We start from the raw sequence: 15,265 nt of genomic DNA on the forward strand, positions 1-15,265 counted from the left end.
AGTGCGAAGGAAACAGCACATTCGCCAGTTGCCCGTTGCTAGCATGGATGATAGTTGCTAGGCACCGGTTCCGACAGTGTGCTGTAGGGTAGCCACCTTAGCAACCGATGGAGGACGGTACAAGCAAAAGGTACAAACACTAGAAAGCTGCTCTTATTTTAATGTACAAAAAACGCTAATCATTTGTTACTGTTAATGCAAACTCTTAAGAACGGCGCGGTTAGTGGTAGCGTTTAAATTGGCTTTTTGTAACCATCCGGGAACTTTTTACTCATTAATGATGGTACCGTTAAGGAGCTTGTTTGCTAAGTTCACGTTACTTTCATGAAAATGTTCAGCAAACAACCAGAGTTAGTGTTCCGTGCAGTGCTGGTAGAGGTATTCACATGCTTGACTTGAGGAAAAGTGCTAATACCACAATGAGAAAATACTCCACTACAAGTAAAAGTCCTGAATTCAAAAGCTTACAAAGTTAAAGTGTGAAAAAGTGCTGCAAAATGCACTGAAAGTATCAGAGTTAAAACACTCATAGTGCAATAACATTAAAATGCTCCTTGTCAGTGTTTGGGGATTAGTATTAGTGCTGCAGCAATGTGCATGTTGCATTTTACTGCTGTGGATGTTTAAGGTTGTGTTGATTTTAACTATATATTATATACAGTATATACTAATGCATCATATCCTATAAGATCATAACACACTATATTTCCTGCGTTTGTAATTTGTAAATTAGCTAAAGCCGTCAAACCAACATAATTAGTGGAGTTAAAAGAATAACATTTCCCTCTGAGATGTAGTGGAGTAGAATTATAAACTGGCATGAAATGGAAATACTCAAGTAAAGTAATGCGCCTCAAATTTCTTCTTAAGTTCAGTATTTAAAAAAAAAAAAAAAAAAAGTAGGGTTACGGTTCTGATTGTGTGTTTCATTATTAACACAGTTTGACAAATATTCTCATTTCATTAACATTAGCTTTTATTTATTTATTCAGAATAATGAGACACTCAGGTTTGGTCATATCAAAATAAAAATGTTGAAAAAAGTGAATAAATCAAGAGTAAATGCGCTTTGTCCTGTGATGTATGTTAATTACAACTAGTTATAAAGAAATATTTTACTCAGCTTAAACATTTTTGAGGATTTCTGTGTCAACACAATATAAAATTCTTGAAACTTCTAATTTTTATGGACTATCTGAAGAGCTCTAGACTTTTTCCATTTTTGCTGCCCTTTCAGTATTTCCATTTTGTTTAAAAACCCACCACTTTCCCCATAGAAAATACTGTCAACAATTGATAATATAATTTAATCTATGGTTTTTGATGAATAACAGTGCATAAAAGATTCCTTAACCATGTCACATTCTACGTCTGAGCTACAACTGACTCCCTGGGTATCCCAGTCCTTTTGGCCCACAATTTTAGTGTATGTACATTACATGTGTATGTACAGCTGTCCAATTGATGAGTTGCACAATATCAAGAAGTGATATTATTCTGTAATGTCAATTTGTTAAATTTTGTGTTTGCAGTTATTATCCACTAATATCATTGCAGATGCCTACATAATGTTTAGTTTTCACGTGTTTGATGTGGTGTACTTTTTGTAGTCTAATTATGTTCTGTTTGCACAATTCTGAATTTATGTTTTCCTGGAACCAGACCTCTGAATTTTTGTCCACACCTCTTTTTTTTTCATCTGTTGACACAACATTGAAGTCAGATAAAATAATAATACAGTGGAACTTTTATGATTTATTTTCACTCCACTATAGTGAGAGCTTCTGGGATTCTCTGCAGCCTGTCTTTATGATCTAAGAAGATGGTGCCCATTAGAAAAAATCAAGTTGAACAGAAGATATTTCCACATTATTGCTGATCAAAACCTGAAAGATTAGATCAGGGAAAATAGTCTAAAATGTTTATATGTATTTGTTAAGCCAGATGTGTTTGGTGTGATGCAAAACAGATTGTTTTATGTCAGATTTCAAACATGTCTGAGCTGTCACCCTTTTTATGAAACAGACAACCGCATGTAGACTTGCATGGCAAACAGATGTGTATCGAATGAGACCTTCCTGTGTCTGAGATATCAGATTCCAAGCAATCGGAAATTTGCCAGTTGTGTACTCTGTGCCAGCCTCTTTTGAGAATCATGACAGTGAAATATGGTTTATAAATATTCATCAAATTAATTACACCAGTCATGCCATCGGTGCGTGCCATCCATGCACAAAGTGTTGCTCAAGATAGGAGCCTGTCTTTGTGTCTTCTTTGTATGGGGTCATGCTGGAAGACACCATCTGGTGGTTCTTCACAGATTCAACATGACTTCCTTATAATGTTTTCCATTGTCTTTTGGTCTTTGGCATTGAATTGTCACATAGCTAGACACAACAATATCATGGTTGAGATCCAGCTGTGGTTAGATTGACTGCTCTTAACATGTCTTATCGTTAGATTTCAATCATGTTCCCTCATTTTCTGTTCAGTGTAACACAGAGGAATGAAAAAAAACAAACTGTCTGACCACATTCAGGAATGTCTGTTTTACTGTTAACAGCAGTCCAGATAAGATTCAGAGAAAACCGTTAGCGACACGTTGTTTTCTTCTGTATTCTATGTTGTTGTCAGTTCGACAAATGAAAATATTAAATCAAATATTTGAACTATGGTCCTTCAGGTGATTCCAGGCTGCTTGGTCTAAGCAGCCAACATTACATTTTACTGAGCATTCTCTGAATCAGAAGAGCAACTGGATGATAGCTTCAACAGATACATTGTGAACCCTGCGATCTGCTGTATCTCAGGTAACCACACACTGACGATACATACCTGCAATGCATCTCAGACTGACAGACTTTCCATATTTGATGTAGTGTGAGTTTTTTAACAGTTGCACTGTGAGCTTTGCAGGTATGAAGCATGAGCTCTTTTCCTGGCAGCACAGGAACCTAAGCTGGCTCACTACAGCAGCTGGAGATGAATATGAGGAAGACCGCTCATGGTGAGAGATGCACTTAAAGTTTGTTTTTGCACTTGTCCCTGTTCCCACTTGCGCATGCATGTGTTCTTCATGTTTGCATATATGTCAAAATAACCTCCTAAAACCCAGAGTGATTTTTTTTCTTGGAGGTATATTAAGCATGCATAATATATTTGTAAAACTGAACATCCAGTGTGCCTAGAAAATGTTTACATCATGAATGATACAGTGGCAATAGAGCCTTATTTTTTTATTTAAACATTTAGAGGAATAGTCCACCCAAATCACAAAAAAACATTTCTCAATTTTCTCTAGTGGTATCCAGCCATGGAAATAGTTTTGGTTTTATTTGCAAAGGTTTTGACATTTCACCCTTTTATAAACAAAATTTTCTTTGTGTTGATCAAAACACTGAAAAATTACTTTTGAAAAACTCAATACCAGCATGTCTGTCCAACAACAATGTCCCTGTTCCTCTGGATAATCCACAGATCCGGCTGTCAGTAGTTTTCATTGAGACTAGTGGGGCTACATTGGGACGTCAGAATGTAGTTGCAGTCCAGCAACCATAATGTATGAGTGGGGTTTAAAAATTGTTGTGTCAACCATCAACCATCAATGTTAACAATTGCCAGCATACCTCTTTTAATAAAAAAGTTGGTGGGATTTCAAGTTTGCAAAACAAGCACTATATTTGCAAGAAATAATGCGTACTCTCAGACCCCCTGAAGTAACCACTGAACATTATACACTTGGTTTATTCTCAGCATCAGAAAGATAGAGGAAGCATCTGTTATACAGTCGTCAATATACCGTGTTTGTTAGACAATTAAACAACCTAAATGGCCGACATTATTCACAAAAAGTAATGTTGATACAATGTGTGAAATATAACAAATATCAGCATTTGCCAGCATTTACAACTGAACATGAATGTAAATGTGTGAAACAAAGCCGTCTGAAGCACTGAATCACTATAAAGCAATTGCCTTGAAAATGGTTCATTGTTTTGAAGCACATGGTGCAGTCAAACTGGCAACATCTGCTGGTGAAGAGATATTGCATTTCTATGAATGGCTTAAAGCTGAGATTGTGCTAACAGAGTTTAAAATAGTGTGTTTAAATGCTGTAGCAGAATGAGAATCACATCCAATATTACAAACCTGTCGGATGATCATGTGATTTTTGGCGTCGTGAAGAGAGCCATTAAAGTTGCCTCCATATTTCTCCTTTGAAAGGTTGATGATGTGTCAAGAAGTGTGCCTCGAACGCAACATCTCTAACTCTAATGCACACAGCCTGTCCTGCCATTTTCTTACTGGAACAAATACGCTTAATGTTCCCTCGAAAGGCTCATAAAAATGGAGGACTGATTTACATCCAGACTTGTGTTTCCCAAGTGTAAAGACGTGACTCATGCTGTGGACCTTTTTTGATTTCAAAGATGTGACCCTTAAGATTATGTTACACCTGCTAAACTCACTGAAAGTAATGCAACACTTCAAGACTCGTATGACATTGACAGTTTCAAAGACAAAGTTATTGTCAAAAAAAAAACCCTGCAATCCAATAGAAACATTAACGGATTAGGCAAATATGAGCGCGGTTCAGTGGCTTTTAAATCAAAAAACAATTTATGGGGAATTTCAATACTAAACACATTTTTTTTTTTACTTCTTAAATTATGTTTCTGTCAGGCTCCTCCCAGCAGAATAACTGTGATGGGGGAGTGAGGACTTCTCCTCTTTCTTAAGCTAAATACATTTTTCACAGCCCTCTTGGATCTTGGACAGTGTAAATCTATGATGATATCATAGACCATGATGCATTTCTGTAGATTAAACTGTATATAAAGTAATTAAAATTAAGTCCTTTGACAGCAGTAAAATACAACATACATATTAATGCAGCAGTAATATTAATCTAGAAAAGAGGAGCATTTTACTGCACAATGAGTACTTTTAGTTTTTATACTTTAAGCCAATTTTGCTTTTAATACTTACATACTTTTACTTGAATAAAGTTTTGAATGCAGGAAGTTTATTTTCAGAGGAGTATTTTCACATTGTGGTAATAATATTTGAACTTAAATTAAAGATCTGAATACTTCTTTCGTCACTAGATGACTTAATGGAACTTTCAGGTCAAAGGATTAGCATACAAGCTAGTTTTTAGCAACAAAAAAATACGTGAAATGTTGGAAAACTCAAATGATGAACATAATACTCCAAAAAGAATCTATATGACCATGTTTACATCCCAAAATGATGAAAGTTTTAAAATCATGAATACGTTAACCGATGTCGTGAGGTTGTTTCTTAAATATGGCCATAGTGGTGGAGTTTACTGAGAGGTGTGGTAGATAGAACTATCATGAATGTGGTCTTAGCTGGAAAACAATCTTGAACGTCCATTTGGCAAAACAACAAGAAGTTGTTGAAATTATATTTTAAATCTTTGAGAGACACTGGACCATTTCAGTAGAATGATATAGCCATGACCTGTCAGCCATTTTTCAACCTGTAAAAATCAATAAACTTTCAACTTAATGTACATATCTGCACTGGTTTATAGGTTGAGTCTTTGCCCTTGAACAGAATCCTTTACTCCTGTAGTGCTGTAATTGGGCAATTGAGCTTTTTATTTATTTGTTTGTGGCCCATTGTAGATTCAAGTAATGCCAGTTGTCTTGTTGTCATGTAAATACACGAGTGGTCTTTCAAATCTCAAATGCTGTATGTGATTTTCTTTTAATCATATATTGTTATCTCCCTGTGTGGATTTAATCCACTGTCAAGGAAAGTGCGATATTGTGGTGAGTTGTTGGAGGTCCTGACCCTCTTTCACAATGTTCTGGTGTTTGAGGGGTTCCGTACGAAGGTCTGCAAATACAGAATCCCCCAAGTTGCATAACCACATATTTCCTCTGGGGAAATGAAGGTTTACGGCCCTGAAACGTATCAAGTTCAGCTGTGCGTCCCCCCTCCCCCTCAGGGCCTCTCCTTTCTCCCGCTACCCTAAGACCACCTCTCCACATCGCACGAGACTCCCCAGCCTCTCTCCCTGTTTATATTCATTTGCCTTGCTTTCTCATCCTCCCCCTCTGTGCTTGTCTCACTCCATCCCTCCCTGTAGTGCTCTTCACAGCCAATGTCACATTTCACCCTCCCTGTAGACTTTGCCCTTGTCTGCACATGCTGTTTGTAATGTGGGACACATGTGGTTTTCTGTGATCGTGCTTCCACACAAATGCAAATATAATACTGCTGTTCTAAAGCATAGCAATCAACAGCAAATTCTTGTCATTGAGTCATTATTTATCCCAGGAGCTCCATCAAACTGCACAGTAGCTCTTTAGCTGATTTTTTAGCAAAGGAAATAATGTAAAGACATGTAAACAGTATCACTACTCTAAACTCATATTGTAGTTTGTAAAATTGTACTTGTGCTGTGCTTTAAGACCTCAGCATACCACTCCAACTATTGATGTGTTATCAGCTAATAAAGAATTTTGAATTTCATTATTATTAATCCATAAATTTGACCCTCAGTTATGACTATATCTTTATTAGAAATTGCTGATATGTAATTACTTATAATACAAATAAGATCTATTAAGGCATTTGCTGTTTAAATAATCTAAATACATACATTCAGTGACATTACAGCAATATTACGAGACAGTGTTTTTTTCACTGTAAAAAAACAAAACTGAGCAAAAAAAAAAAACCCAACTCTTTGTTATTGCTGGTAAGAGTACAGCCGGATTCAGAATTTTTCTGTGTGATAACTCTAATGAACAACAGATGCAGAAAACTGCATGGGAATCCCACATTTTTTAAAAAGGAAAAAAAATTATTTTGAAAAGTATTAAAAAGATTTGTGATTCCAGGAGCATTTTCTAAAACAAAAATCCACAGGTCTTGCAACACCTTGTAAGGATAATTTATGTGTCTGGCGTGCCTGCGTTGAGTCTTTTCTCTTGGAAGTCTGCAGCTTCCCGTCTATGACAGTTCTCTCTCATTCTGTTTGGCTCCAGACTCTCCTCATCCTGCTGGGAATACACGGCCCTGAGTCTGAAATGTGTTTACATTTTGAGCATGTTACAAATTATCTGCTAAGACTAACTTTGCGTGACTTGGCAGAAGCCTTCACCTTGCTCAGATGTTGTTTGGGTCAAACGTATTTCAGGGGTTGGCTCTCCCAATTTGACTGTCTTTATCTGACAGGGGTTCTCCAAGCCAGATGTGAACCCAGTCAAAAGGTAAAGCTCGCTCTCTGTGTTGGTGTGTGTTTGCCTGCACACATGTGCCTATATGAATGTATGTATGTATGAGCATATGGTGTGGGCACCCTGCCAATGTCTCTGGGATAGTTTCCTGCACTATCAAGACTCAAGACTCCACTTATACACATATGATATGAACTCAGAGGGAATTAATGTGACATTTGACCATGTCGATGTATTTTTATCTTCCATGATAAATTAATGGATTTATCCTTGAGCTGTATTACTACATCTCAACCTCCATTATCAGCTTGAGTGATCTTATTTATGTGCGGAGGATTGTCTTAGGACACTGAAGTTTTCCCAAATGTTTCTTCGCAAAGTGTATTCAATCTTCTTCAGATTTGATTATCCTGTCATTAATTCAGCTAAGCTGGGAAATAGGCTGCTTAATATCTCTAGAGGACTGCAATAATATTTGAGAGTTTGAGAGGCTAGTTGCTTAATGTGTAATACGTTTTCTCTACAGACTTGTGCAAATTACAGTTAGAGGCCGAATAACCCCACTTTTATCAAAAGAATTTATTCAAAGATTAGATTCTAATCATTGAACATTGACATTTTCTAATAAGATTAAGATCACAGAAAATAACAGAGTTTAGTTTTTGTATTATTTTTCCCCCCGTACAGTTTCATCATGTACCAAAAATGAGGCCAAATCATTTGAGATTACCGCTATTTTAAAAGTTGTGATTGAGTAACAAGGTCATCTGTCTTGTTAATGGTAGGGTTATGATAAGTCATGCAAAGAGTAAAAAACTTGTTTGTCTCTAAAATCTGATTTATTGAGTTAATGGGGGTGTGTTAGATTTTGAACTACAGTGTGTCAACAGAATACAGTTCTCTCTTCCTGATAGTCTAGAGCCTGCTGTTCAACTTGTTCAACTATAGTTTCATGTGTGGCAGAATAAGGGCATGGCTCAAGATTTTCTCCCTGTAGTTTCTTCTTTTAACGTTAACATTGAATCAAATGACTTCCTACGATGAGAAATGGTTGCTTGTACTGCCAAATCCACTAAGAATCAACCCTGCTCACAGACGTGGGTCTGGGATGAAATAATGGCTTGCTTATGTGCAGAGTGGCTGTTGATGGTAGAACATTTAGCACGTCAAGAACCACCAGATATTTTTCTCAAAGGCTGTGAGAGCAAAGTATGAAACAGTGCTGGTGAATATTGGAAAATAACACCAAAGATGTCAGTGTTGCTCTTTTTTTTACTGAATGTCAAAGTCGGCAATTGCTTATTGTTAACAAGTGTTTTAAACCCTCAAATGGTCAAAAAACCCATGAATGTAATCTTTAATACCTCACCAGTTACACACATTCAGTCCAGATAGAACAATACACATTGTATCAAACATATATTTCATCTGTTTTACTGTATATAAATAAAACAAATAACTTACAACCATGAATGATAAGGTCCTGTGATGTTACAGTCGGTATTGGGATATTGCAGTGATATGGCCCTTGAGACTGACAAGCGTGTTTGATTTGGTGTGTTAATAACCTTCTGGTCCATTTTGTGTCTTTGCCGTACATAGTTAAAATGGGACTGTCATAACTATTTTAGCGTACAGGAGTATTAACCCAGATGGAAAGAGATTGCATCACATACATATGTCTTATGTTGTTCACTTTGTATTTTAATCTTGATATCTTTTCAGCAGCAGCAGATTTTTTTAGCATTTCAAAATCACACCTTGATAATAAAGAGAGAATCAGTGAGCAGCTACAATCAGCTACAACCACAGTTTTCAATGCAGGAAGGACAGACAGATCAAAACAGATCACTCACAAACAGATACTATACTTTAATTTTACTGAACGCTTTTACTGAGCTATTGTAATTCATTGTGTCTCCGTGCTCTGAGCACTTGTACCATTAAAAAAGACAAGTCCAGCTTGCTTCAGCACATCTTAGTCAAGCCAAATCTCTACTCAGGACCTCTCTGTTCGTACAGGTCTCCTCATCTGGCCGGGTGTGGATCATCTTTGGAAAAGGATACAGTCCTGACTGTGCATAATACATTTTACTGTTTTATAAGAAAACACTTAACTGTTTTATAAGGAAATATAATATTTAACTCAAAATAACAATAACATTGAGTACACTTGGGTGGTTTTACAGTTTGTGTACCAGTCCAAAGCTGTTTCAGATATTTCACCATTTTCTTGCTTCACCATTGTATTTGAAGATATTTGGAATACTTTCATGTAGCCGTCTGCTATCTGTTGCTTTATCTTACCAAAATTACAACATATCATTGATACATAACATAACAGATCTACAAATGGAGAGGAGGGGAGTGTGACGTTGGTAATGAGTTTATATGTGTTGTTAACATATATAATATGTGATTCAAATCATACACAATTTGCGACTCATTAGTCCTCTGCTCTTTCAGTCCACCCTCCGCTCCTCCTCCCTGCACTTCATGGGAATGAAGTGAGATGCTACATGCTCCCTCCTCGTCTTCTTCCCCCGCATTGGCTTTCCCTTCTGAGACAGGGCTATGAACATTTCTTTGCCATTTTTAGTCCACTTTGCAGAGGAGTAAGCATTAAAGTAGTTTTCTAGGAAAACCTCTTTGAAGTTGCAGTTTTCATTGTAGATCCTCTGTAAAAGAGGAGACAAACATTACAGCATTCATACCAATCAATCTGCTGTTGCCAGCATTTGTCTTTATTGCCAGCTTTTGGTCTTGAATAGTCAGATGGTTGTTTTGCAATAATTGTTGTATTTCTGCTTGACTGCGTATTAGCGGAAAGCAGTGTATGGCTTTTCTCACTGAAGAAAAAATATTACCTTGCCTTGCAGCTGTCCAGCCTTGTTCATAGAGATATAATACTGACTCTTCACGCCTTTGATCGCCAGTATGCCCCCCTCAGACACTGTCCTGATCTCTAGGATACCTGCCAGACATTCAGACAGTTAGGAAAATGAGACATATTACAGGACAGATAAGACTCTGTTGACATTCAGCCTTCACTCCAGCTCCAAACTGCTCTCAACATTCATCTTCATTAACAAACGGGATGGAAGTTCCTGTGGTTAATCAGTCTGTGGTCTCTCTGGCTTTATTCAAGCCTTGTTAACTGGCCTGGGTGGCCATTACACAAACCACAACCTATGCCATAGCACATATGGGAGACAGATTAGGCCTCTCTCTCCTGGGATTGGGAAAACTACCTCCTTGCATGTGCTTTGCACGCTACATTTTAGAACTGCTCTTCAAATCTGGGAGAGTAAAAACACTTGTTTTGGTATGATTTTTTTTTAAATCATTTTATTATGCAACCCTCAGAATGAATGGCAGGTACTTTTGACGATATATTGTATATGCTGTACATACTATTGTATACATATACTATATGAGGCATGTTTTAAATATTTTGTTGGAGCAAATAGAACTAAGCTTTCCAATGAGACACAATGACTGTAATTTAGAGACTTGATGCTTTAGTAGAAAATGTGAATAGACCAGTGTGCCATTTTGAAAGGCCGAAATAAATCACTTACTGCTTACTAAATCAGAATCACGTATACAGCAATATTTCTAAATCACAAAGGAAAAAGATCTAATATTAACAATGTTTTCAGTAGTGATCACAGTATGGTGTTTCACCTCCCTTGAGACTAAAGGAGATAGTTACTTGCGGGACTTTAAAGTAAGAATGCTTTTTACTTAATCATTTAATCCATCAGATCCGCAGATCACTGATCATTTGTCCAGCGGTTATACAGACTTGGCTCAATAAAAAATGTAAAATGTTATCTCATCATGGAAATTTACATTACATACATACTGTTTTCTTAGCTTTTGTGATTGAAGGTAAGATGTCACTATTGCAGATACGGTGAATCATAATCATAATACATCAACTCAAAAGATTAACACAAAAATATGTATTTCAGGGACATCAACAAGGTCCAGATCATATCATTTTAATCTCAAAACTTTGTTAATTTTTACATATTGCAGAAATTATTTCATTTGACAAACAGAGAAAAGAGGGAAGAACTCTATTAGAGCTCTTCAGATTGACATTGAGCATGCTGCATTTTAGTTTTTGATCACAAACAGATGGCAGTCTCCCAATCTTGGAATGTTGTTTGTGCTCTGCTTTCACTGATATTTGGCTTAATATTACCGCCCTTTGACTGTGCACTCATATTTATTCAATCCTGCTTTACTATTCCCCTATTTGATTTTATTTATCATGACTTGAGGTAAAGGTGATCAAGTTCACATTAACAACTGTTAGTGATACATCTCAGCTTATTCATTGAAAATCATTTGGCCATTCATTTCCCTATAATCCACACACGGGTGGCAACTGCATGTTTATTTCTCAAGTAGGGATTTCAGCCTGAGTTTGTTGCTTTGATTAGTTATTACTTTTCCCATAGTACTACATGTAACAGCTACAGTTGTTTGGTCTACTGTGGAAAGATGGAACACATTTCCACACACGCATATTGTTAACATTTTGGCTCTGATGCGGATAGCCTCTCAGACTATCCTCAGCTTGAACAAATTTGCTGGTCAGGCCCCTGGCTAAGTAAACTAACTTGTGGGTAATCCCTAATCGTGCTTTTTCTGAAAAGAGTTCGAATCCAGTGTTTACATTCATTGGTAAGGATGTTGCAGAGAGCCTTCCAGGAATAGTGCATTATTGTACAATGGAATGTCAGATTATTATTGACTGCTTCATACTAAATACTGTGACAACACGCAATGTCTGGAAAATGAATTTTAACACTTTAATCAATTTGTCTTCAAATGTGAATTTAATCCTTATCTGTACTGAAACTACAAAATACTCCATATCTTTATCAGATTATCTGTGTTTCTGTGGGGAATTTCTTAGATTACAGTGATTTAAATAGCAGGAATACGATACAGTAAGTCACTCAATTATTTTTATTTGGCCGCACCTGACATCAAGTCTATTATGCCACAATTTGAATTATCTAGTGTAGAGACCTTGGCAAAACATTCTGCTGCCCAGTTAAAAATTACTGCTTTCCACATATCATGTTGTGGTTGATAATTTGTTGACTGCCTGCTTGGAAGTTGTTTATCTACTCTGTGCTGGAGCTTAACACAACTTTTTATTGACATTGTTATCACATTTTGATTATGCAATTTTTTTTTCACTTAGACACAAGCAATGCTAGTAATTACCATTTACGATTTTTTAGAAGGAAGTCTATCTGTTGTCTTATCTTATAATAGACATGGGTTTGTTTGCGCTTGAGGATTTGACAGAACAAAATTGTAGTAGAAACAATTGCAATACCCCTGACCAGAACTTTTTTAGAAACGGGATCTATAGCACAGGTGTTTTTTTTTATATGATGCCAATATTAATGTTAGACATTTAGGTGTACACTGCAGCTGTAAAAGCTTTAAAGAAATAACAGTGTGCGTTTCAGGCGTTTTGATTTTTGATGTGAACAATCCTTTGAAATATAAGTTAGAAAAAGTTTGTGTGGTGCAAGAGATGAGTAAGCCTGTATTTTTGTTAAAGGGACATACGGAATGTGAAGGCCAAAAATAATGCAGCTCCAAGTTTTTCATTTTGGTTTCTTCTTGTTTTTTTTTGCTCTCTCTTTTTGTAAAAGCAATCAGCTTTCCAGGACTTCTTGTTCACTGCTGCCAAAAAGTATGACTCACTGATTTATTACACACATATATGTATATATATCTGCACCACACTAGTCTCTTCAAAGGCTTAGGGTGAAATTTTTCTGTGCTTTTAGCGTGCGATTGTCAGCCACATATGGGTGTATCAATTTTTCTGCCTATGACTGCCAATTGTTGCACAAGCATCTTTTCCATCAACTTTGAGGCATTTCCCTGTCAAGCCAACATTCCTGCCACAGCCACACTGTCAGATAGGAGGAAATGATAACTACTTAAAACATCCTCACCATGACAGAGACTTCCAGTGGTATCTCAAAACAGGAACTTCGAAAAATGTTGGCTCTAAATCAGCAATTCTAGCAATTTACCATGATAAATTACAGTTACCGTGGTTAGAAAACACAATTAGCCGTTCATGTGTTAATTGGCATGCGTAATTTGACAGATTTTACTTTCAATTGTATGGAACAGTGACTTTGGACTAGATGCCGTATGGTGGCTGTCTCTATATGAGACTTCAGTTGTTCATTCTGACACTGTGAGTTTGTGGGGGAGTAAATCAGGCTGAACAAATGTAAGTCTGTACAGGTGTGAGTCCGAGGTCACAGGGGCCCGGCACCCATCAGTCTCTAAGACCCTTCAGTTTACTTCATTACAGCCTGTGTTTACATGGTGTTATGGTTTAACAAGCCAAAGCCCCCACCTGCTTCATTTTACCTCTGTCACTTTGGCTGCTCTAACAGAGAGACGCATGACCCATTAACAGTGTGATTACACTGTAGAGAGCTCCGTATAACAATAACACCTCCCACGTGCTTCTGTCACCTTGACGGGCCAAAGGTTCTTCACTGACTCAGTGGAAAGATCTCACAGCTAAACTCTGCATGGCCTGCATTTCAACATTTCAAATTCTAGGACTAAGTTCACACAGACATTCAAGTTAATTCCCTTTTAGAAAATATATTCTGGCAAATAAGTAGCACTGTTTTAATACTATAAATGCAGTGGATTTCATAGTAAACCGTTTGTTTCATAATTAGACAATCAAAATGATCCTTACTGTAGCAGTTGGTGGGATCTTGAGTCCCATTGATGTTGCCATTGTCATCAATTGTTAGGAACCATTGCGTGCGGCTGAACAGCTGTCGTATGCGCACATCTCCTCCCTCCATGTAGTCGTAATTCCTGGTGTGACGCTCGTGTTTTGAGCAGTTCATGATGGCAGCAAGTTGTTCTGGAGTGCAGTCACTGTAGACCACACACACGCTGCCAAACAGGAAGATTGCATGCAGGTACAGTCCCGAGAACAGATTTTGAAGGTTCCATGTCAGCATCCATTTGCGCATTATAATACAATGCAGTGGGGATCAATGAACAACATACTGAAATGTGAGAACGAGATCTGTGCACTATCCCTCGGCCCAGCGACCCCCTGACTTGTGGCCCTTGTGTTGTGACCTCCAGGACCGTGATCCTGCAGCAGGGACTCCTAGTGGAACGTTGAGACACAGTGGTTGTGGAGGAGACTTTGTTATGCCGGTTGTGGTTAGCTGAAGCTTGAGAGCGGTGTGAAAAAGAGGACAGGTGACAGTATTATGAGATGATGTCTCTCAATCCTTTAGTCCTCAGTGATGGTGTGCGCTGACTGCTCCATCCTCTTGAGACCATCGTCAGACACAAGTCATAATCCAGTTCAGGAAATGTTGTTCAGGATATGTCTACAAAAAAAAAAAAATGCAGACCTGATTGATTCTAGGTAACACAATTGGAAAAAATAATTATACTCACTACACTTAGAAGTTGAAAGATTTTTGTTTAAGCATCTTCAAAAAAGGAATTAAATCATTACTGGGATTCACTCAGTTCTATTTAAGAGCTCCTATAAATTTTCAAACAACTTTCAAAGAGCGTAGCAGTAAATCAGCATTTCTGTGGCATACTTTGACAGGCATATGCTGCCCTGTCATACACCCAGAACAGTGAAATATTGCATCAATGCTGTTGGATACATACACTATGTATTTTCAAACAAGCAAACCATGCTGCTCTTCTTGTAAAGATTAAAATCTGTAGTTTAATGACTTACATGTGCTCTGAGTGATGACAGGAGTTGTCAGAGATGTGTTCCCTCTCAGCAAAAGTTTTAATTTGAAGACTCTTGAGTTCTAAAGCTGTAGTCTCAGTTGTAAACCAAGCCCAGTAATGCAGTAAACCTAAGCAAGAGCTGGGAGCTTCTGTCAATTCCCATGGATGTCTCCCTGATTCTGGCAGGCTGACTCTGTGCATCTTCCACTGTCGCTGTGCACTCTGCTTAGATAAATGCCTCCTGCTGACCT

General features: G+C 37.4%; 1 protein-coding gene across 1 annotated transcript; it reads right to left on the reverse strand.

Moving 5' to 3' along the window:
- Nucleotides 1-9,665: 9,665 nt before the first annotated feature.
- fgf7 (fibroblast growth factor 7) lies at nt 9,666-14,356 on the reverse strand. The gene is made up of 3 exons (XM_070834730.1): nt 13,990-14,356; nt 10,085-10,191; nt 9,666-9,895 (listed from the first exon to the last, which is right to left on the reverse strand). Exons 1-3 carry the CDS (start codon nt 14,273-14,275, stop codon nt 9,680-9,682), a joined length of 609 nt encoding a protein of 202 aa, XP_070690831.1. The 5' UTR covers nt 14,276-14,356; the 3' UTR covers nt 9,666-9,679.
- Nucleotides 14,357-15,265: the final 909 nt, after the last annotated feature.

Source organism: Pempheris klunzingeri, chromosome 1, assembly GCF_042242105.1.
Source record: "Pempheris klunzingeri isolate RE-2024b chromosome 1, fPemKlu1.hap1, whole genome shotgun sequence".
Classification (NCBI taxonomy): Eukaryota; Metazoa; Chordata; class Actinopteri; order Acropomatiformes; family Pempheridae; genus Pempheris; species Pempheris klunzingeri.

Excerpts from the sequence above, each read along its gene's own strand:
- fgf7 (XM_070834730.1), bottom strand. The coding sequence starts at position 14,275 with ATGCGCAAATGGATGCTGACATGGAACCTTCAAAATCTGTTCTCGGGA. Across the intron at positions 10,192-13,989 it reads AGATCCCACCAACTGCTACA|GTATCCTAGAGATCAGGACA; the intron begins GTAAGGATCATT and ends AATGTCTGGCAG. Across the intron at positions 9,896-10,084 it reads CTGGACAGCTGCAAGGCAAG|AGGATCTACAATGAAAACTG; the intron begins GTAATATTTTTT and ends CCTCTTTTACAG.